The sequence below is a fragment of the Taurulus bubalis genome (genome assembly GCF_910589615.1).
Source record: "Taurulus bubalis genome assembly, chromosome: 1".
Taxonomy (NCBI): domain Eukaryota; kingdom Metazoa; phylum Chordata; class Actinopteri; order Perciformes; family Cottidae; genus Taurulus; species Taurulus bubalis.
Genome location: NC_136589.1, coordinates 26,167,431 through 26,191,016, shown reverse-complemented (window position 1 = coordinate 26,191,016; position 23,586 = coordinate 26,167,431). Strand labels below are relative to the sequence as shown.

Here is a 23,586-nt window from a genome sequence, read left to right as displayed (position 1 = left end):
CCCGAGTGTCCTGCGTGAGGTGGGAGGTGTTGTTCATCAGGGATGATAGTTTAGCCATCATCCTCCTGTCTCCCACCACCTCCACCGCATCCAGTGGACACCGCTGATGAGGCTCGTGACCTGGAGGCTCTTCAAAGCCATTACAAGAAACATAAAGAAATACCAAATGTAGAACCGAGAAGCTTGAGATGCCACACATGACAGCATAAAAGAACCAGAGTTGATTTCTCTTTTAATAATCTAAGAATTGTAACAGAGCACACGTTTGTAAAACTGGCTTTACAAGGTTTCATATCACATTGCACCGAAAATACTGTGACCAATCTTCTTGTACAATGGTCTTGTATGATAGAAAAAGTATGGCTAAAAGAAGACATGAGGAAAAGGCAGATGGGGAATTATTTTGTACCTATCCTGAGTAGAAGGTAGTGTGTGGCGTGGCTAGCCACACTATTGATTTCTAAAGTTATTCCACATCAACGGAAAACAAAAACCTTGAACCGTACAGGCTGTTCCACCTTTCACGTCTCCCTCTCCATCGTTCTTCACTTATTGATCAGATGTCTACTCGTTAATTAAGACATGACCGCTACCGGCTGGCTGCGCGGTCAGAGCTGCACATCTGCAGGGCTGCAGCGGGGCCTGGGAATGAGAGGCAGCTAATCCATAAGTGCTAATGTGCTATTTCTCTCATCCCCCCCTTTTCATTCTCTACTTTACCCAAACCGTTTCTCTCTATTGTCTTTCTTACCTCTCTTTTCAACAGGGCCACAAGTCACACTCTCACTACACTACAATATATATATATATATATATATATATATATATATATATATATATATATATGTGTGTGTGTGTGTGTGTGTATGTATGTATGTTCATACACATATATATACACACACACGTATATAACATAGTATGTATATATACATAAATACACTCACACACACATACACACATATAAATTGTGAAATTAAAAAGAGAAACTATATATTTCCTTCGGAGTTTCTATGCTGACAAATATTAAACAAAGACAAAACATACATCTTGAATCTCATCCCTTTGAGGTATACATGAGTTATTCAAAGGTAATTTAAACACAAACAAATAATAGTTTTCGAGAAGTTATGACACATTTTTACTAATATTATATGCTCCCCAATGTTCCCCTCAAGCTATAGACAAACTCTGTATCCTCCTCTACCGGTGGGACTCGTGAGCTCATGAAAGAACCGAATCACACACTTCAACTGTATCGTGCACTTAAAAAAAGAGCTAAATGTAGATCCTCCACAGAGCATTCACAGGACGGGCTTCACACCCCATACAGAAGATCTAAACCCGGAAGATATCTACAATATGCCTTCCAATTCAAGAAAAAGTGTCATGATATTTTACTATATCGACTACTGTAATATGGCAGGACATTCCCCTCCCTCATTTATCTCCTAAGCTGAAGAAGTAGCCTTGCTTACTATGTTTGTGTGTGTATATATAGGTGTATAAGGTAGGACAGGATGCAGCAGGAGGAAATAGATCAATATTCTTCTGGAGTGTTTGCGTAAAGGATGTTGTTGAGCAGGTCGATGGAATTTGTCTTTGAATTTTCGTTCAGTGGGGGTAAACTAATTATTTTATATTTTTTGACAGCAGAGCATCCACAGTTGTACAGTGTGTTGCTGGGTTACTTGTTTTCCCTCCTCTATACTACTATAGTACTTTCACAGAGAAAAAGGTGTTTGAACCTAAATCCACCCTCATCTTTGAGCAACTGTTTCTCTGCCTTTTGGAATGTTGTCCTCCTCAGATGGATGCTCCTCCATCTGTTCAGGTTTCATGAAGACAGTGTTGAAGTGTGCCGTTTATTTGAGTCACACATTGCCAAATCAACTGTTGATCCATTATTTTCCATAAAATCATGGCCAGACAGTTATCACTACATGGTTAAGTAGCAGACAGTAATGGGCTTAAAGCAATATTTTAGCTTATCCACCTCTACAGGTGATGACAATATATTGCATTTAGACCTGATGAGCTACATCAGATTGCCAGCCAAAAGTCAACATCGAGTAAAGCCTATTACAAGTCTATGTGTTTTGTCTTTTTTAGTCTAGACTTAAATCTTCCTTTAAATGGCTACATTGCACACACATGCACACACACACACACACACACACACACACACACACACACACACACATGCACGCCTCCAATCCTCCATGCCCGTGCCCTGTGAACCATGACAGCTGTAGCCAGTTTGATTGACAGAGTTTGAGAGTCAGGTTCAAGTGCAGGTTCCCACACGACCCCCAGCGATACTCCACTACCACCGTAAGGCTCTACCCGGCTTTGCCGATGCCGGCTATCTTATCTTCCACCAGATGTCTGTCACATGCTGCAGTGTTTTCTGCCAGTCATCCCCCCGTCTCCAGCGTTTAATTAGTGCTCATTAAGGCCCAGGCTTTCTTTGTAAATAATATATGGAGAGAAAGTACATCAACATAAGCTGTCTCTGGACAGCAGCCATGAATAGTAAAATCATCAACATGTCCTTTTGCTATACTTCTTGTAGGATCAAGCTTGACTAGTAGTGGCACAGACAAGGTTGTCGTGGCTTCATGAGTTCAAATTGTGTATGTTTACGTTTATATGTGCGTGTGTCTTCATTTGTGTAAAGCAAGGCCAAAGCATGTTTTTTTTTTCTCATTACATTCAAGTATTATCATTACTTTTCTGAGAGCACATTTTTTTTCTATTTGTACTTTCAACCTTCACACTATAGTAGGTGAATGCATGCAGTTTGCACCGCTTGCATGCTTCTATGCTCACACACACACCGAACACACAAACACACACAACATGCAGCAGGCTTCTGATTTCCATATTAATGTCTCCCCAACGCTGATTTCTTCATGGCTTCCTCCTTGTCTCAGTGGCTTACATCACATGAATGAGACGGCCCTCCTAGGGCTGAGGTGGGTAGACATTACCATACTGTATGTCTACATCAATGCACAACCTTAATAATAGGCCCTGTCATTGAAACAAATCACAAGCTTTCAGTGGCAGTAGCCCAAGCCTTGTAAATTCGAATTTGATTTTGCCTTGGCTGAAAATTGAAGCCGGGGGAATTAACTTGTGATCCATTCCTAATATTTCTCCAACAATTTGGAGAGCCCTGACGTAGCTACTTTATATTTCGACGGGGGACGCAAACAATTTGCTTGAGATGTATTACATTACACCCCGAAGAATGACAAAATTGGCCACAGCACAGAGCGACGAAAACAAGCCTAATCGGAATCTTCAATTTCACGGTGACACAGCCTGGCGTAATGAGGTGCCTCTGTGACTCCCATCGTCTCAGAGTTCAATGTCCTCCGAAATGTAAAAGGAGTTAATGTAAAGCAACAATGTCAAACTCATTATGTTAGCTGGATTTGCCTCGTTCTTGCTCAAATTGTTGTTTTGTTATTGTTTTCCCTGACCCTTCAACTGTATGTTATTTTTTTTTAAAGACAGCCTGAATGTAAGCTTCGGCCCTATGTTGGTTAATTAAAATAGATAATATTGCATGTAATTCACCAAAGTGAATTTAAAAATCGAAATCAAGTTCCCTTTTTACCTTTAGGTAAACCTTTGTAAATTGTAGACCCTCAAAGCAATTCAAAGGGCTTCACATGAGACGTAAGAGATGCATTAAGACAGGATTTAAAAAGAACAAAATCTAATAGAGGATACAAGTAAGCAACAATTGAATCAACATATTAAAAAGAAGGATAACAATTACAGTGCAGAGCAAGATTCAGTATGAGTGAATAACGCCAAATTTAATTAAATAACATGGAGTAACAAACAAAGGATTTAAGCGTCTTTTCCTAGATCATCTGAGAGGTCTGGATGTTCATAATATAGCAGTTGACCACTGACTTTTGCTCCAAAAATAAATATGCCGGCTGTATCTTTGTTTAGCTGGACCTACTATTCATACAAGACAGTAAGAGACAGGATCATGTTGTAATAGGATCAACTCCCAGATTTTCAGAAATTCTCCCATTTTGGTCCCTGTGTAGCTGGAATGTTTCACAGCATTGCTTCTGCTACTGTAAAAGACATCCAGCAGCCTCTCTTTCCCTGTAAGGTGCTGGCAGGTTATTCTGGTTTGTCCAGGTAACACATTGACATTCATCTAAAACTTTCAGCAAGGCCAAAGTTTCCCCTCAGCAGCCGCCATCTCTCCATATCTGTCAGAGCTATCACTAGGCAGGATATGTGAGGCTCTCAAAGTGTCTTGTCGAAGAAAGTTTTTGCAAACCTCAGTATGTATTTATACAGCATGGAGGTGCATTACAAGCTCTGACCATGGGCAACTTGTGTGAGGGAACAGGTGAGGTTTCGAGCTGAGGGAGACTGGTTTGCTCCGTCAGTCTAAACAGTCAGAGTGGCGGTCATGGGTTAAATCTCTAAAGGAAAAAAAAGACAGAAAAGGGTCTCAAAATACTGTATGAACTAATTTATAGAATTCTAATGTCTGCGTTTGGAAAAAAAAAAATTTGTAGGAGCTGCTGCCACAATGTTTTTAAACGTAGAGGTATGTGAATGTTAAGGCCTTTAAAAAAAAAACTAAATACTGCCTGCAAACATTTTTGCATCAAAACTATTCATATTTGCATCAGTTGCAACACTTTTTCAATAATAGCTTTGAATAGATTTGCGCAGTCAGAGAACTGTAACAGGGATCCTATTTGTTCGCTTTTATTAAGTAAATTAATCTCTACCTTTGTGTATTGTGCATTTCTTTTTTGGCAAATTAATTACACTTAAAATGTGTATTAAGGTGGATATAGAGTCGGTAACCATAACTGTACAAAAGCATGATTTATGTGTGTGTGCATTATTAACATTATTAACATCATTATTTTTTTAAATAATTTCAGTCTATCGAAACACCCCTGCTGGGAATTATGAAAGGTCACCAACCTCAATCCACCAAGAGGCCTTTTTTACAGCAGTCTTGTCATAATAAAAATGCACAGGTGTTACTTATAACATGGCTCCGTTCCATCGACGTCTCCCATGATACAACAAAACCATCATTAAGTGTATAATTAACGCCTGAGCGCTTCCTACTGTGACGTGTCAAAACGTTTCTGTGAAAAAGGCATGTGCAAATATCGGGTAGAGAGGTGTCAATCAAGGAGAGAGATCAGCAATCACTTGTAAAGCCTAACAGTTCATGTATTTGCAGGTCAAGACAAACAGCCTGCGGAGCTCCATAAATGACGTTTCTGACTTCGCATATCGAGGCTCTGGAAATATTCTTCCAAAAGCCTGAAAAACACATAAATGACGTTTCTGACTTTGCATATAGAGGTTCTGGAAGTATTCTTCCAAAAGCCTGAAAAACACTGCAGTGACAAAGCCTGCACACTTTGTGGTTGTCATTCAAACTAAATATTAGTTATTTTTTGAACGGATTTTTCTAACAAAGTGATAAAACTTTGTTTTTCCTACCATCATTGTCGTGGAAATTATTGTTAATAATTATTGTGAGGAATAATTAACATTGATATGTGATCAGACAGTCACTTCACATGTATTATTATTATTAAAAGGTGATCTGTGCAACTTTGTTGTTCAGGAAGTTTGTATCAAACAAGTAGCCCTTCGTAGTATTTTGTACCCTTGAAGTAGCTCACGGTTTCAAAAAGGTTGGTAACCCCTAGCTGCATTAAGGTCTCGGAAAGTATGACTGTTGGTAGCTGTAAAAATAATAATGAAGACTAATCAAGGAAACCTTGCAAATGAATGCAAAAATCACATGATGGAAATGCTACTTCTAGGGAGTACAACATTGACGACTGACATCCTTAAACTATGCATCTGGGCATCTCACCAGATGCCACAAATAGTTTTTTTTCTTTGTATTTGATTATTGTTTATTCAAGTGTAAAAATATTGTACATGGATTTATATAAATGTAAAAATATATGTAAGCAAATTGTTCTGTTACTATGACATTAATCCATTTAATTTAGGGTTAAGACACCCACATAACTCTATGAAAGATCAAACTTAAAACAGAAGAAAATAACAAAGACAAAGACTACACGCACGTTATTATGGGGCAGTGGTTCTGAACTGCTTAAGCTAATATTAAATAAATAAAAAAGCCTACCTCTAGTCAGTGGCAGCTCCTGGCAGGTCCCGAACTGCCGTGGCAGGAGGTCCCAAACTGCCGCGGCAGGTCCCGAGCTGCCGTAGCAGGTGCCTCCCGTGCCGCGGCAGGTGCCCGTGCACCGGCACCTGCAACTTGCTCCTACTGCAATCAAGCACAGTCTGTACACGCCCACACCGGCTGGAGGTCTGATTAGGCAAATAAGATGCAACACCTGTGTGAGTGGACTTGTAGGGCATGAAAACACATCTGCTCAAATAAATCCACCTTGTTTCAAAGCCAAATTAATCCCTATATTGTTCATGCAGATTTGCAAACAATGATGTCACCGGTTAACAGGACATTCTTTATCTGCTCTTTCGGCAATTAGACTCATTATGGCTTTTAGAAGCATGCTTTCTCCCTATTCAAACATTTCTATTGCTTGACACCAAGTTCACTGTAATGTATCTGTTGTGTCTTTGTGCCTTTGTCTGAGAGGCAATGCGGTTAATGGAAGTTATATCATGCTCTTCACAGTCTTCAACAACTACGTCAGGGCTGTATAATATACAGTGACAAAGATCTCTCTTTGGCAAAACTGCAGTTTAATGGAAACCTACATTTACAGTAATAACCCGAAACGTGCACTTGAAATCAGTGGCTTTAATGTAATTTTTCTTGGTGAAAAGGTTAAACTTGAAAATGTGTGAAACAATGAAAGTTTCCTCAGGCCTGTCTGTTCAGCTCTTCTACTTTGAGGTTCTCATTTAAGTTCTGTGCTCCTCCTATGTCTGGAATCAGAGATGCTACAACAGAAGCTGTCACAAGGAAGGAAAGCGGTGTTAGACATAGTGAGCCTGTCAACACAGTGTCGAGCAGCCAGGAGAAGCCAAGGTTAGGCAGCACACAGTGCTGCTGTCTGCTTCAGAATATCAGCGTATACGAGCTGCTCGCCTCACCTTTACTTCACAGTGGAGATTTGTTCTTTGTTACGTTAAGCATGCCCACGCACAGGCTCCAATTTTAGTCCTGAGTCTGTATCACATTATTCACCAGAGGCAGCATGTTTTTTATAATGTGAGGATTAAAGAAGGTAATTTTAATGAAATTAGAAGGTCATGACAACAGTCGTAATTTGATGACACCTCAAGTCTACCCTGATTAATGTCAAAGCTTTAGTCCGTTCAAACTACAAAAAAAGATGCAAATATTTTCTTCCTCTCCCCGAATTTAATTTAACCCTGCAGATAGTTTTGATTCTATTTGCCCAGGTTTCTTTCTATTATATTTCTTCCTCCACACCAGTTACAATAAAGTACAGGAATATAGTTTGTATAGTTAACAATAATTAATTTAATTTAAAAAAATCACAGCAATAAACAACGTCTTTCCAGAGTTAATGACCTGCTTACTCTGGACATTTTACAGATCTCGCTGTGAAGACGCTTGATGATCTCCAGCGTCTCTAAAGGGAAGGTTACTTGACTTGATAATAGATAATACTGATTGTTATTGTGCTGTACAATAAATAATACATAAATGGTCATTAATACGTTATGAAATGTGTCTTTCAAAAGATCCCTGTTGAAAATCTGTACACATGGGGGTGCCTCTTGTGGCCCAAACTGATGACAGAAAACTCTCTGATTTCAATATGACAATGCCAGCGGCAAAAGCATCGCATCCCAGAGCTCCCTTGAGTGAACTACGTGCACCGGTTGGGCTCGATGATCCAGATTTTGCTGGTTTTTAATTAAGTGGAAGGTCAAATCTCATCGCTCTTGACTTGAGGGAACTGCCGCTGTCTGCATGGCAGAAGTGCTACACCCAGTCATTAATTTTATGGAGCAGGGACTTTAATTGATTAAAAAGTTAAGGGCTATGGGGAATGCGGGGTAAGAGGCAGTAGCATTTAGTTGCTGTGAATGTTACCTGGTATTCAGTATAGCATCCATTATGACTGCTGATGTGTGAGGAAAGATATGTATTTTACCTTACAGATAGACTTAAGTTATTTTGAACTTTAATGTGTTTCTAACTGGAAATCTTCAGCAGCAGCAGCATGTCATAGGTATTTTAACCCAAACAGCAATCTTTTCCAAAACCTAACTAAGTAATTGTGTTGCCTAAACCTGACTTCCTGCCCTCCTCTGAAGATGGAAATTTACTTTGGAAATACTGTATGCATGTAACAAGCGGATATGTATACATGTTGCTGTCTTTTGTAGGAAAACGCAGATAAAATGAGGAGTAACTTTTCATAAGATATCATGTGTGAGGATACATTGAAATGACAATGACTTTTTTCTGGTTTAAACTGAAAGGTTTCATCATTCAAATACATTCAATACATTTTAATATTCATATGTGTGAACAATTCAAACCATTAAAACAATTCAAAAGTAATTTTAGACATTTTAACAACCCAATAGCGTATTACAGTGTGTTACATATTTGGTATGTGTGTATGATATTAATAAATGTTAAATAGAAGGGTTAAAATAAAGTGTTACCAATTAGTGGTTGTTACCAGACATCTGCATTTAGACCTTATTTACTGACTTTGTACTGCTGCTTATCAGCTATATAGAACAGGCCACAATTGCCCTCGTTTCCTGCAGTTATCCATCATTAATGTGAGATGTCAAAGTAAGGCCAGGAAGTCAATTAGAATGGATGTTTTTCTCATTTCTCTGTCTCATGTTCACTGGCGAATGAAGGCAACAAACAGATACCCAGCTCCTCAGTCTCAAATGGGAGAAATCATAGACATGATGTGAAACCCTGACCCGCACAAACCCCTGGAGATGGGTAGGGTGTCAGATCCACCTCCCCCGATGGTGCCCCCCTCCAACTGATTCTGTATTCAGCCCCAAATATCTCAAGAAGATGGGGTCCCTAGTTGTAACCTTTTACCCTCTTAGGAGTAAAATCAAATAAAGGAGAATTATAGTTTATTCATATAGGCGTGGAATATGAAACTGTAATATCTCATGTGACAACAAACACTGCCTGTTCTGCCTCTGACAGAGATGTGAGTAAACACGACTCTCGCTACAATAAAAAAGGGTAATTTTACTCACTGCTCATTCAGGTTGTTAAAAACACATGAATGAGACTGAAAAAAACGTTGTATTTTTTTTTTACATGCTAGAAAATACGAGCAAGCTTGTTCTATGTGGTCAGAAGAGGGAGTGGATTTGAGGGTGCAAGCCGTCATGCCTTCTCTCCTCTCCAGTCGGCAGCGTCTGTCAGCTCTGCCACTGTTCTGTCTAATAAAGCAGCTCTGTCGACCGGTTGGATTTCCTGCCTGAAGGCTCCCTTGGCAAATAACAGAGAGACTTTGAAAAAAAGCGAATTCTCAGGCTACACGGCTTCTCTTTGTGCGCTCATCTCTCTATCAGATCCCGGTTTTGTGCTCAATTAGCGAATCTTACAGAGTGCCTTTTATTTAGCTCTCAGAGAGGCAAAAGTGACTTATTTGCATTGCTGTTCTCTCCACAGAGGCAATGACAAATGTGGACTTGTTTTTCTTTTAAAAAAGGAGAAAATAATTAAGCTTAGTGAAGGCAAGATCCAAGTCAGATAACCCACCAGGATTTCAATTCAAATTTGAAAGGCACAAATACACACCACAGCAAGGTCAGACTTTGTGTATTCTGTCCAGAGGTATTGATTCAATGGCAGCAGAATGATGCTTATTCACGTTGTCTGTCTTTTGTTGTTATCTTTCTGTCCCAGGTGCAAGTGTAACCTGCATGCCAACAGCTGTGTGTTTGACAAGGGGAAGCTGGGCTGTGAGTGTGAGCACAACACCACAGGGCCAGACTGCAGCCGCTGTAAGAGGCACTACCATGGAAGAGCCTGGAGTGTGGGCTCCTACCTCCCTATACCCAAGGGAACAGCAAATATATGTAAGTAGATCAGTATTTCTTATATTTGGAAGATAAAGAGTGGCCACGCAGACTGTTGTGCTGGTAGTAACACCATTTCCAGTCTGGCTACAGCAGACACTGGTATCTGATACAATAATGGAACATTGTTCCATTTAAGTTTTACTCTTTGCTCTTGAGAGATTGATGTACCGCTCTATCATATCACCTCCTTACTTCTGGGCTGCACCTCTCTGAATGTTTTTTAATTTTTTATAATGAGATAATTTTTTATAATGAGATAATCCCATTTCGTTTTGGTGGTGGATTTAGAAATCTTCCTACAGTGCAAAAAGTGTGATTTATATTATAAAGTATATCAGACAGACAAACTTGAAATACTGCCTCGCGGTTGTATGCCTCCTCCAACCATCATTGTATCCAATTAAACGTTTGTGTTTTGTTGAATTATGTCCAAAAAGGTGTTTTGTGAGGTCAAAGCGACCTTTGACCAGTTCATAAGGTTCGTGTCAAATTTGAAGAAATCACTAAAGGGATTCCCGAGATGTTGCGCTCACGAAAATGGGATGGACATGAGCCCACGGTGACCTCGGCCTTTAACCCCAAAAATCTAATCAGTTCATCCTTGAGTCCCAGTGGATGTTTGTGTCCAATTCTTGTTCATGAGAATGTGACAGACGGACATCCTGAAAACATAACGCCTCCGGACACTGCTGGCGCGGAGGCGTGAAAACAACTTTGGCCATTTGTTCAAACTCTTGATGTCAAACTCTCTCTTTTCTTAATGTATTCTGTCTCCACCAACTCAGAAGCAAAGATGAAACTACTATCTAATCTTTTTAAGTTTAAGACATAAAGTGAAATAAATATTTGCCCTGCATCATTTGCATGGATTTGACCGATGGACCATTCGTATATGTGTCCCAAAACAGCTAACTGTACAGACCTAGCTGTAAACTAGATAGCAGCAAACGCACAGCTTGTGACTGTTGGAGTGTGTCTGCGTTCAGCTCGGCCGTCTGGCCATCTACTGACTCCTCGTTGATCATTTGTGACCCCTTTCATCTCCTCGCATCCAAAGCCCAAGCCCATCCTTGAACAGGCACAGTGTTTTCAGTAAGACGGTAAGATACAGTTGAAAGCTCAGAAAAAGGCTTGAAAGCAAACCTTCAGCTAACATTATTTTGTCAAACAGGTCGTTTTAGCTGTCTAAATGTAACCATATAGGTGGCAGATCCGAAATCCCTGAGTCATTTTCAGAAGGCAGTGATGACAAATGACCAATTCTGTTATTTAGATATGGGCACTTGTTGGGTATGTTAGGTTTGTTTTCTATGGACTTAATAATTGATAAGTCATGGTGTTTTATTTATTCAGTAAGTGAACATAACTTATTTCCATACATTAGCATTGAATGTACTTTGTGTGACCTAATGCTTGATATTTTTCTGCCTGTTCACATGGTAGTTCTGGGGCACAAGGTGCTCCTTTGCATTATCCCCATTATAATCTTGGACGGGAGTTGAGTCACATTTATCAAAACCCATGCCTGGGGCAGGGGGCTCATTGCCTCAATAAATCTAATACAGCCACTCAGGGATATAGTGGTGGATGGCCAGGCGAGGCCAGATGGTGGAAGATCTAGCCCTCTGTTCCTCCGTTCACACTGATTCAGCATTCAGTCGCAAACTCTCATGGCAGCAGTCTGCTGGGATTGACAGCAGTTTTTTTCTCTCGATTGTCTGACTTGAATTCTCAGACATGGTGCTCTGATTAGATTTATACAGAGATGTGATATTGATTCACTTATTTTGTGTATATTTGTCAGTAAAGTGCTCTTCTATGGACTATTTGTTGATGATGAATTAGAGTATTACACTGTAATTTGTATGAATCTTATGTATGTTATGAGTCTGTGGTTGTGTATGTATGTATGTGCACAACACTGTGTGAGTGTGAAGCACATTTGATTGTGATTGGGAGTTTGTCTTTGGGAACGTCTGTGAACTCTAAGGAGATATTGCTGGATTTACCCCTGCGCCTCTTCTGTTATGAGTCTCCCTGCAGTGTGGGGCTCACTGTGAGATTGACAGGCCGTTATTAAAATATCCAACACTTGGCCGCATCTGTGCTGAACTGATGAAACCAAGGTCTAGCCATATCAAAAGCAATATTAGCACTTGTTTGGCAGTGGCATAAAATGCAATAATGTTGCACATGGAAGTGACGTAACAATATTGGTCCCCCAGGTGTTGAATGAACACACTTTTGTCTTGAATTATTCTTATTTCTCAATAAGAATAATAAGCTTAATAAAGCCCAGGCCTCGTAACATGTCTTTATCCATTATGTGAAGCTCTTATTAAACATACAGGCCTTGTATCAAGACAAATATGCTGAACGTGCAAAATGTAATCATAGTCTAATAGCTTTCATCTGTCACCGAGTCTTCCTCTTTAATCGTGGAAGTCATTTATCTCACAGGTAGGAACAGGGTGAGGTCTATTACATATTCATATCCCTGCACATGCAGATATATGGACATACATGACATCTGATAAATTAGAGCCCAAAATGGAGCTCTGCATTGTTATGGGCCATAGCTGTCAGCAGCAGAGTGACTGAGAGTGATTCAAATCCAAGGCTTCCCAAAAAGAAGGAGGAGAAAAATCTGTAAGTAGCCTGGAGAGCCGGAGAGGAATCACTTCAAGAATTATGTTGACAGTCCACTTTGCAGAAAGCGTCAACTCGTCTGGTGTTCAAAAGCAGGTTCGCAGGTTAAGAGGGGTTAGGGCTGAGAGTTTGATCAGACTGTAGAATGTGCTTTGGCTTCAAAGGGCAATATTGCTTGCCCTCCATTTCTCACACAGAACAACTATTGGTTAGGAATTGCCATTTGCTTGCTTTCTTGCAAATAGCAGCATAAGATCTGTGCTTTTCCTGCTGCCTCAGTGCTGTGACAGCCCACGCTGGGAATGAAGTGATGATTAGGGTACAAAAAAAAATGAAACCCCACTGAAACCTAATCACAGAAGGACAAAGTGATAAATCATGAGAAAATTATCAGAAGTTGCGCTAATTGTGGGGTAGGAATTCCCTGCTGATTACATTACCGTAACACAAAGATGGTGAATCCACAGCCAGATACTGATAACACAAAGGCTTTCAGACAAAGCCTGCAACAGGGTTGGCAACGTCAGCTCCAGCTCACAGACGGGCCTATTTCAATGCTTGGAAATGGAAATAATTTTGCAGCATATTGTCTTCAATTTACAGTCAATCATAGGCAAATGTTTCAAAGCATTTGTGCCACTCTTACGTTTCTTTGATTGGCTAAGCTTCATCTCCGTGTTCCATAAACTGCTAATAACACTAACCTGACAATCAAAGTAGATTACAACAGACTGTATTAACTACTTGCAGATTCTATATGACTGGTTTGATTCAAATAGTTGTTAATTTAAAGATGATACAGAAAATTGCATTTGTTAAAAGCTAATAGCAGATAAGGAAGACAAACTGTCCAACACATGTTTATTTGAAACAATGCTGATGAAAAGACTTTTTCTGCATCTAGATTTATTATTCTGTTGACATTTTGTCATTGGCAGACCTGTTATTATCATCAGATGTAGGCGGGGGTTGGACCATGCAGTGGTCGGGTTCTCTGCAGAGCCGTGGCCGCTGTTAATCAGTGGACACAGAGGAGATAAATTTGATAAGTGTTGGTGGGCTTTGAATTATTCAAGAAAAACAATGATGTTTTCTCTTGCAGTAAAGTTTGAAGAGTTACATTACATGAGTCTATGCTTTCATGAAACACTGTTTCTTTGCTCTTTACGCAGGTATCCCCAGTAATCATGGACCAGTGCGTAAGTTGATCAAGCTTTTTCAATTGGCATGCTGACTAATTTCTTCCTCCCTCAGTAATAACTAACTCTCGTCTGACTGATGATGTTGGTGTGAGAAATTGTTCTGTACATTACCATTACCATTAATCAGTATGTTTTTCAAGGCGTTGATGTAGAATTAATATCCTACTTTTATGAATGGAAGTAAACATTCACATGGTTCAAAACATACTTTCTCTAATGCAGTTTTAATAGTGAAAATTATTCCTGAAAGACTTTAAATATAAAAGAAACTTGTACTAGTTTTGTTGTACCATTAAAACATTTTCCATTTGCTTTAAGAAAGAAAAAAAACTTGAATGTATATTTTATCACAAATCATATATACTTATACTCATGCTCATAGTTTTGCAAACCATGCTATACTGTTGGCTATTTTGGAAATGTATACCTGCCTTTCTGGGAAATTAATGGCTGGTTTTCATATATTTCCATGTAGCATCAAAATCCATGAGTAGGTAACTTAATGACCGTGGAGCTTTGTAAACGTTGTGTTCATTTTTATACTGTACAGAAATGAATGAAAATGAACCAATGTAAAACACTCAATTCCTTTCCACGCATCCGTTGTTTTAAGGGAGGACATACCATAACACTCTGTAGCATGCTTTGCAAAATGGTCAGCAGTAATACAACATGTACAATAAGTAGTTAATAAGCAAAAACATTAAACAATTGTATGATTTAAGATTAAATGACTCACTTGACTCTCTGCATGTTTGGGCCAGTGAATCAGCAGGCACTATGAATAATTATTCTCTCCCTTTCACACGAGAATATTTTCTCCAAGTTGGTTTTAACAGAAAGATATTTGCCCAAAGCCAGAGAGAAGAAAAACATTTTTCATGAAGACATGGCTCCCACCATGCATCCGTAAGCATGTTGATGCCTGAAGGCGATGCATCATACTGGATAACAAAAGCAGCTTCCATATGTACATGTCTCTGCCTTTGTCTTGTGGAAGATTCACTCATTTAAGCTGCATGCACACACTTTTACATGAGTCCCTTTGCTACCCCAAAAAACGTGGCAGAATCTCTCCAATAATTCTGAGGCAAACCAGCCCAGATAACTCAGATTACTGTGTAAAAAATACAAAAATAATAATCTATGCATGCTGTCCCTGTGCTTTAACTACATAACAGCATGAAAAAGATGACAAATCAGTGTAATATATAACCTTTCCCATCTTTACACAGATCGAGCAAATGCTTCATCTCTTGGTGTTGCAAATCGTAACCAAGGTAGGCTTATAGGCTTTGTAACTTCAGCATGACACTAACAATACTTAGAAAGTACTGACTGCTTATTGATTGGCAATTAGCACAACAACAACAAAAAGTGTAATGTAGAATTGGCAAATGGGTTGTTTCCCCAGAGCCGAGATGCTTTCATCCTGCATGCACACAAACACGCGCTGGTCCTTACAAGGCAGACTTTCTGTTGTGAGAATACTATAGGGAATAGACCACATGCCTCATGATCACCAGGTCCACAGCCTCCTAACCCCTTTGATCATGCCCTCTTTTTAATTACCAAGAATGCTCTCTGGGGGTGCACCCTCTATGCCATGTTCACAAGGAACAAAAATGATAGAGGAGGAGGAGAGGGAAGGAAAGAAGAGGCTTCAGGGGGATTTATGTAGATTGTTCTTAAGCCATCTCCGGCTAATCCTCAGACCCAGATATCCTGTGTAGTGAGAGTTAAGTTGCATCCGCACCACTGCTCTCACAGTCAGGAGAGAGAAAAAAATAAAGAGGACTTTCAGGATTTCCACGATCGAGATTGGGTGTTTCCTTCTCCTCTCTGGATTCACAAAGCTGGGAACGATGTGAACCTATGAAAATTACTGTATAGTCTTAGCTGCCGTTTCTTTTCAGAGGTGAAAAGAAACGGTTACTGCACTGGAGTGGATTACAAACAATTCTACTTTTCTGTGTAATCTGCATCATTTCTATATAAAGCGTCACAACGCAGTATCAATCTGACCTATAACAAATCAAATGAAAAGCTTTTACATGTACATGTACTCCATTTTGTCTATTCTGCACTTCTGATTCTGAATGACCCACAGCAGCAAAGAAAGGTGACATTTTATTTAGCATTTTACTTCAAATGCTCTTCAAATTTCCCAGTCAATGGTGTCTACAATTATATAAAAACAAAGAAAATAGATAAATGTTCATATTTGTGAAGCTGGAGGCAAATAATGATTAGACTTTTTTTTATTATTATTGATTGATTTGATGATGTAAAAATAAAGATAAAAAATGTAATTATTGTATACGTGAACCAGTGTGGACTTACATAATAAATATTCTCTAAGTATTTTTTAATTATCTTAAAAAGTAGCAATATTTTAAAAGGAACAGTTAAGACATCTTGGGAAATATGCATAACTTAGCATAAAGACTGAACTTTATTTAAAAAATATGCCAAACAGCAACTCTAAACCTAATTAAGAAATGTGTTAGGTCTTGTTTCTTGACAAAAAAAACAGCCATGAAGAACCAGCAGAGACTCCAGGAACTCACTGCATCCAGCTGCTGTTTTCCAATAAATAGTAATGACATGTAGCTTCCCATTAAACTACAACTTCTCATTTTTACATTTCTGTTTGTGTACGAATTAAACAAACAAATTTAACTTGTAAATGTGTGAGCTTTATTTATGCTGCTAGGCGTATTTTTCAACAAAGTCAAACTAGCTGCTGGTGGTGGCTTCACATTGTTGCATGAGTGCGGTACCAATATTCTCCAACTCTCAGCAATAAAGAAAACACTTCCCCTTGTTTAACTATTTCTTCATTGGCACATTCTTATCTTCCCATTCTGACTTGACAAGAATTTAGATTAGGCACGTGTTATCTTCAGATGCAGTATTGTGTCACTGCCACTGTCAAGTGCTACTCTGCAGCTGCCAACTTATATTGAACTTTAGAGCCTTAAGATTTGACTAATGATGAAGCCTTCGTGTTAATGTGATAACGGGAAGGCATGGCTGAATGCGGGTTTCAGCTTACCCTGACACCATGGTAAATACTCATTGATCCAATGTAATAGAAGCAATACAATTCTGTCTCAAAGCATATAATTAGCAGATCCTGTGTCTGAAAACTGTCTCCAGTTATAGTTAAATGCGCTGGTAAATCTATAGTTATAAAGTTTGAAATATTAAATGGATCACTACCATAGTATAAATAACTACATATCAAACCAGTCAAACCAACTTAAACTTTAAAATGTCACAAGACAGAATATGAGATTATGAGAGTATGTAATTAAATGGAGATGATTTTCTTGAAAATAGAATTAAAGTTGTATGTCTCCGCCAACTAGTCGAGTTGCAATTAGCATACATGTCTGTCCTAAATGTCATCACTTCATCATTTTATCCTATTAGACATTGGTGTGAAATTACACATAAAAGACTGGCTATTCAGAACTTTTTGCTATAACATACAAAATAGATCTTCCACAAAACGCTGTTATCTCAGAGTACTGAGGAGATCAAGAGATCTGATTATGCCCGATTATGATTATGAGAGTGATACTCAATTTACGGCTGCATGCCAAATCGAGTACTGGGTGGCCCGCCGACCATTTTCTTGTTCACAAATGAAAATAAATTGAATCACAATGTGATTCTTTACATTTTTTGGGGGTACTTTCAAATAAGGTGCCAGAGTGCCAAAAAAAAAACCATATCAAAATAGATTAATAGATCTTGTTTATGAATAAAAAGTCTAAGGGAGGTTCCACTCGGTCCCGACAGTGGTAGGGGCTAAACCCTCCATGTCTGTATGGTTTATTAACTGACCAATGGCCTCCTGTCATTTAACAAAAGTGTTCCATGGGAAAAGCAAGTTGAGTATTCCTGGTTTTTGACAAAACCAGACCGCTCGAAAAAGCAAATATGTCAAATACCTCAGTATCATAGTAGATTAAATGTGCTCTAATTCACAACATATTCCAGTCTGTGGTGTGGAACAGAATGTGGCACAGCACGACAAGACAAAATCACATTTGAAAAAACTGACCTTTCAATGCCATTATGTTTCTAGTCACACAAGCAGCAATATGAAATTTAATTCAGCGTTTGGTCCATCCTGTCTATCCCTGTTGTGTTGTTGCTGTGGTGACTTTTCTCCATGTTGCTTCGTGCAACACCAAGGCCCAAGTATAGATCTGTCATAACAGTTATCCTTCTGACGGAGGTGCGAGGTGCCCATATGTCCCAGAGAGTCCGCCGGTGCTTAGCCTGGACTCAAATTGTTGCTTTCTCACTTGCTGCCAGCACAAGTCGAAGACCGTGTCAAACAGGGCTAGTATGTCGACACCCCTATATAAAGATAGTTATATGAAAGAGAAAAAAAATTCAAACGGCATGATATTGTATTTCATGAATCGATTATTAAAGGAGCACTAATTCTGAAGATTTTTTTTTTTAATCTCTCTCTTCCCTAAATCGAATAAATGCCCTTTTAACATGCTTTCTGTTTCCCTATACACATTTGGCTCTTTCATGAAATAGTTCTCACATTTTAGATTGCATTTAAAAATGTAAGTGTTTAAATTGAATTGTTTAAATTAGTTTTACTCTGCACATGTGAATGCATATTTGTGTTGTGTCATGACAGCAGGGCCCTGTGGCTCCACAAAGACCCTGCAGGCTTAAGCCTCGGCCTCTGAAAACTAATTGGGCTGCAGATGCTTTTAGAAAGACAATGGTCCTGAGGGTCTGCTGGAGGACACAGAGATTATCCTTTGGCCACAGGAAACAAAGTTAATGTGTAGACTAGACAATGGAGACTCGGCCGATCCCATGGTATTTTTGACCAAAACACAGAGAGCAGGTGTTTTCAATTTGCTGTGAAATAAGAACACTGCTTTGAAATGACTGCTTGGGGTGTAGCCAGAAGGCCATTAAATGCACTGAGGACAGGAGAGCAGCTCAACATCATCCAGGGTCCATTCTTATGCATGCAAAGTTCAAATACAGACAATTTTGCACCAGTAAGCTGATCATTTGTTGGGCATGATTGGACTGACTTGAACTCTTAATCCAGTCAAACTTGGACCAAGACTGTCAGGGTCTGAGACATATTTTGTCTGGGCTTAGAGGAATACTTCACACAACATGATTATTTGTATATCAATTACTCGCACTGGGTTAGTTTGAATTATTGAAGGAAACATTGTTTTTCTCGCACGCCTCCACACTGAACGAAGAATCAAAATCAGTCCCATGTATCCAGTTTCATGCTAACTAATTCCCAAACACATGGGTTTTTGGTAAAACCTTAATATTTAAAACACTTCTGAATAAACAGGCCCACGCTTGCACACGCGTTCTACGAAATCCATCAAGACTTTTCTTCTTTATTTTGATTCTTCCTTTGTTGTGGAGGTATGTGAAGAAAAAAAAGTAACTGATATACAAATGGTCATTTTGTAGTATTCCTTTAAGCTTGTATTGTATGTAGTGTTTTGGGTAAGGATTGATTATAAACATTACAATTAAAGTAGTATTAAACCAGCAATAATTGCTTTTTGGCCACTTGGGATCAGTGGAAACATATGGACACAATGCTGACATATTTTCACATTTTAAATTGATAATGCAAACAGTTGTTTATTTACACATCCCACAGTTAAAAATGTTCTGATAGGCGCTGAAAGACACGTAAATCTCTGTAGAGCTGAAGATACTACACGGTTCATTGTATGTATTTTAATTTAACCTATTGCTATTAAAAATATATTGATTATAGCAACTTTAATTATTAAATCCTGCATCACGAGGTAATTGCAAAATATGTGCTCAAAATATTGTTAAATCTACAATACGGAAACAGTCAGTGGTGATGACAGAGAGCCATGACATGCCAGCCACTAATACATCCAATAATAATATCATAATTATAATCTAACCCCTTTCACTGCTCCACTACTGCCTCTGATTATGAAAATGATCATGTTTAATGTATCCTTTGCCCTTTAAATTGACATTGAATGTAAAGAAACAGCTTATTCATGAGATGATCTGCAGATCAGCATCTGTTGTGTCTGTTTTTTGTGTTTCATCTATACATAAATATTATGATGTCATATTTCCAGCATTGATTGGAGTTTTGTGGACAAAAACTTGTAATCTATCTAAAACATGCATTGTAAATGTCAGGTTTTCTTGTCAATCTCTGCCTCAAAGAGCTGGGGCTTCTTGCCAGACTCATTACTTTTTCACCAGTGTTCAACAATCACACAGAGAGAAATCTATCATACAACGCAGCCCCAAAACCTGCTGCATTTTAAGTAAGAAGTTTGATTGACTGTTAGAGCTGCTCTATATGCTCTTATAATGCTATGATTATCAAGCTGCCTATAAAAACATCCAAACAGTTTAACACAACAAGGCGGTCATACCAAATCTCTCAGGGTTTCTGAAAGTAGAGGCAGACGAGGCAAGGAAAGTGGATTCACCAAAAGAGTAATTTACAGCACTTCATCAAAGAATTATTGAAAATCCAATGTTGATGATAAAAACCCTCTTTCCACACACGGGTGGACTTTCCATTTAAAGCACATGACAGCAGCAGTGTCTGTGTGAAGGGGATCTTATTAAGTTAAATGCAATACCAATCCCTTTTTAATCACTTTTGGCAGGAGCAATGATGAGGCTATTTGTTCCGTTTATGCTGACGCATGAGCCACATTACAGAAAACCCCAAATGTGATTAGTATTTGTGTAAGTATAGATATCCAATTACACTGAAATCTCTTGGAAAATATTACCTCTTCCAGGATTTCACCTCTGCCAGCCAGAGGCTTCCTGGAATAATTGAGTCTTGAGTTTTTGTCTGTAAATGTGAATATTGGCTTATGTAGTCCTAAGCAATCTTTATGAAAACAAAGAAATGTTTGGTGGCCACGAGAACAATGCAGTCCTGGATTTTACACACTGTTCCTCTTACAGGAATTGTATTGTTTGCTGTAAGGTTAACCACAGAGAATAAAACTGAAACAATTGGTGAATTACTAAAAATGCCTATTTGCATATCAAAGGCAGTGGTGGTGCAGGTGGAGCCAGGTATCAATCCCATGTCTTCTCATGTTTCTGTTCTTTGAGTGTCATTGTGCCAGAGGGAACACAACATGTATTCTCCTGTCCTGCACAAGGGGTCTGTTTCACCATACTCCAGCATCCTTTGATTCACTAATCATTAATTTCACCTCCTCGCTGCCATGGTGCCATGGTTTGTTTGCTCCTTTGTTTTGCCTGGCTTATGTGTCCCTCTGGTGCTCCTAAAATAACCACAAATCCATAAAACGTCTGTCTGTGTTCTTTTGTAATAAACAATCATTCATGGAGAGGGTTGTCACAGGCTGTAGGCTGCATTCTAGTATTCATACAGTATGTGCCCTGGTTATCCGTCTCCTCGTCCTCTGCCCACTCCTCCACTAAAGTCCTTGGCTTCACCCTCCCTAATGTGTCAGCTGTGCTCTAAGGACACAGAGCGATGCAGACAGGACAAGAAGAGGCAGCTTGTGCCCTGTGAACTTGCCTGTTTCTGTTCTCTGCTGCCCTATTACTGAGTGATCTATTAATCACCCCTTCCTGTCTCCCCTGCCCTTTTTGCTTTGTCTCTGCAGCTCGGGTGTGTGACAACGCGATGCTGCGCTGTCAGAACGGGGGCTCTTGCCACCACCATCAGCGTTGCCATTGTTCCCCCGGCTTCACGGGTGTCCTGTGCGAGAGAGCTCGCTGCCAAGGCCCCGGGGAGTGTGATGACCAATTGTCAGGACGGGCCTCCTTCCATCATCCCCCTATCAGCCGCCAGCTTGCTCTTACCCTTGTAGTGCTCCCGCTATCGATTGTTTCCCTTTGCTGAGAGACCTGAACGGCCTCCCATCCTTAACCAAAACCCTAAGACCACATATGTTGAGTATGAACTCTCAACCTTAAGGACGTAAAGGACAAAGGATGTGTGGACAATGTGCTCAGCATATAATATAAGTAACTCTTTTGTATATCAAAGGCCACAGTAGTGGAAGACAGATTGTGCGCTGATCGGCTATACTGAATGCTAGATGGATTTCTGAAAGGCTTGGTGATGTCACTGCTGTTTTATAATGTCACAGAGGAAGCGGTTGGAGCCCTCCCTTTGTGATTATGTCATACTCTATTAACTGCAGACTGGAGACTCGGACAGAGCTATCAACACTCTGAGAGCAAACTGTACAAAACTAGATACATGATTTCTAAGTTTCATCTGAACTTATTGAAAAAAAAAAAATGTTGACGGGGGACATCTTAAAACATCTTGCCTCCTTCTTCTCTCCTTTCCTCACTCGTCCCTTTTTCCTTCACCTTCTCCTCCCTGTGCTTTGGTGACTCTGGTGATTTTACTTTGCTGAAAGGGTGTCTGTTGTTTTGCAAAATGCTGCACATGTATTATTATCAAGCCCCTTGACAAGAACCAATCGAGTACTATTTCTTTTTTAGAGGCTTTGTAGTCACGCTTGAGCTCACAAGCTGTAACATACTGTAACTGTATTTAATTTTTGTATAAAACAAATATTTTCATGACTAAGCAAAACAAAAATATGTATTACTTGTTTTCTATTGCTGCCAACCTGTCCTAGATGTGGACTACGAGTGCACAAAGAGTTTGGTTGTATCATTTTTTGCTTGTGCGGCACATGGTTCTCTTCATTTGAGAGCTGCTGTCCAAACTATGTTTACAGTACACAGTTACACAATACACTTCCACCAAAGGGAAAAAGAAAAACATGTCTTTGTCTTGTTGTTGAACAGTAGTCATTTTATTAAGTAGTAACATTTCAGACCAGATGTGTGGAGTGAAACAGTGTATTGTTTGTAGATACGTACAAGCCGATGACAATTGCTGAATGTCATTTTAAAGGGTTTTTGAAAGCTATAAATACCAATCGTTGACCTATTCACTGAAGCAACAGTTGCTGATAGCAATATATCAGTCAACAAATTAATTACTAGTTGTACAACTACGGTTGTTTTTTCCTAACGTGTTGTAACTATCCTTGTTGTGCTCATGAAACATGGGAGAATCAGAAGAAGCTCAAGCCGAAATCCCATCTGCTTTATGTAAATTTAACAAGAAGACTTGGGGGTGTGGGGTGGGGGGATGGAGATTGCACAGCTGTCGCAAAGGTTGTCCAGCTCAAATCTGTAATCAAATCTAATCCTTGAATCAAATGGAAAGAGGAGAAGGTTTTCTGAGCTGGTACGGTTGAAAGCCTGCATCCTGCTGCGGGAACCTCCGAGAAGCGACACGTTCAGGAAATGAGCTTTAATTCATGAAGGGTCAATGAATCGAAATGAAGTCGCTTCCCACTGGGTGACATACTGATCACGGAGACCAATTTCATTTGAGAGATTCATTTCCTTACCAAGGTTGTCATCAAACACCTAATTGTGTTAGAGTCTACTGTAAGTGCCTCTCATTAAACGACACTGTCTATGAAAAGAGTGGCAAATGCCTTTTTTGACAGAGACACTTGCCTTGGAAAGCAACTTTTGGAATGTAAGATGAGCGAGTTGAAATGAGTTAATACAGTGTGTGAAATTACAAGAGAGTAAT

At 39.3% G+C, this 23,586-nt stretch overlaps 1 protein-coding gene across 1 annotated transcript in view; it reads left to right on the top strand.

Annotated features, from left to right (window-relative positions):
* Positions 1 to 21,855, top strand: part of LOC306741003 (netrin-G1-like) — a gene marked incomplete at both ends in the record, with an annotated part of 54,814 nt that extends 32,959 nt beyond the window's left edge. The window contains 4 exons of the mRNA XM_079223254.1: positions 9,902 to 10,074; positions 13,899 to 13,925; positions 15,164 to 15,208; positions 21,617 to 21,855. Of these exons, the coding sequence (XP_079079380.1) occupies positions 9,902 to 10,074; positions 13,899 to 13,925; positions 15,164 to 15,208; positions 21,617 to 21,855 (484 nt within the window). The remainder of the gene's footprint in view (positions 1 to 9,901; positions 10,075 to 13,898; positions 13,926 to 15,163; positions 15,209 to 21,616) is intronic.
* Between the last annotated feature and the right edge of the window lie 1,731 nt (positions 21,856 to 23,586).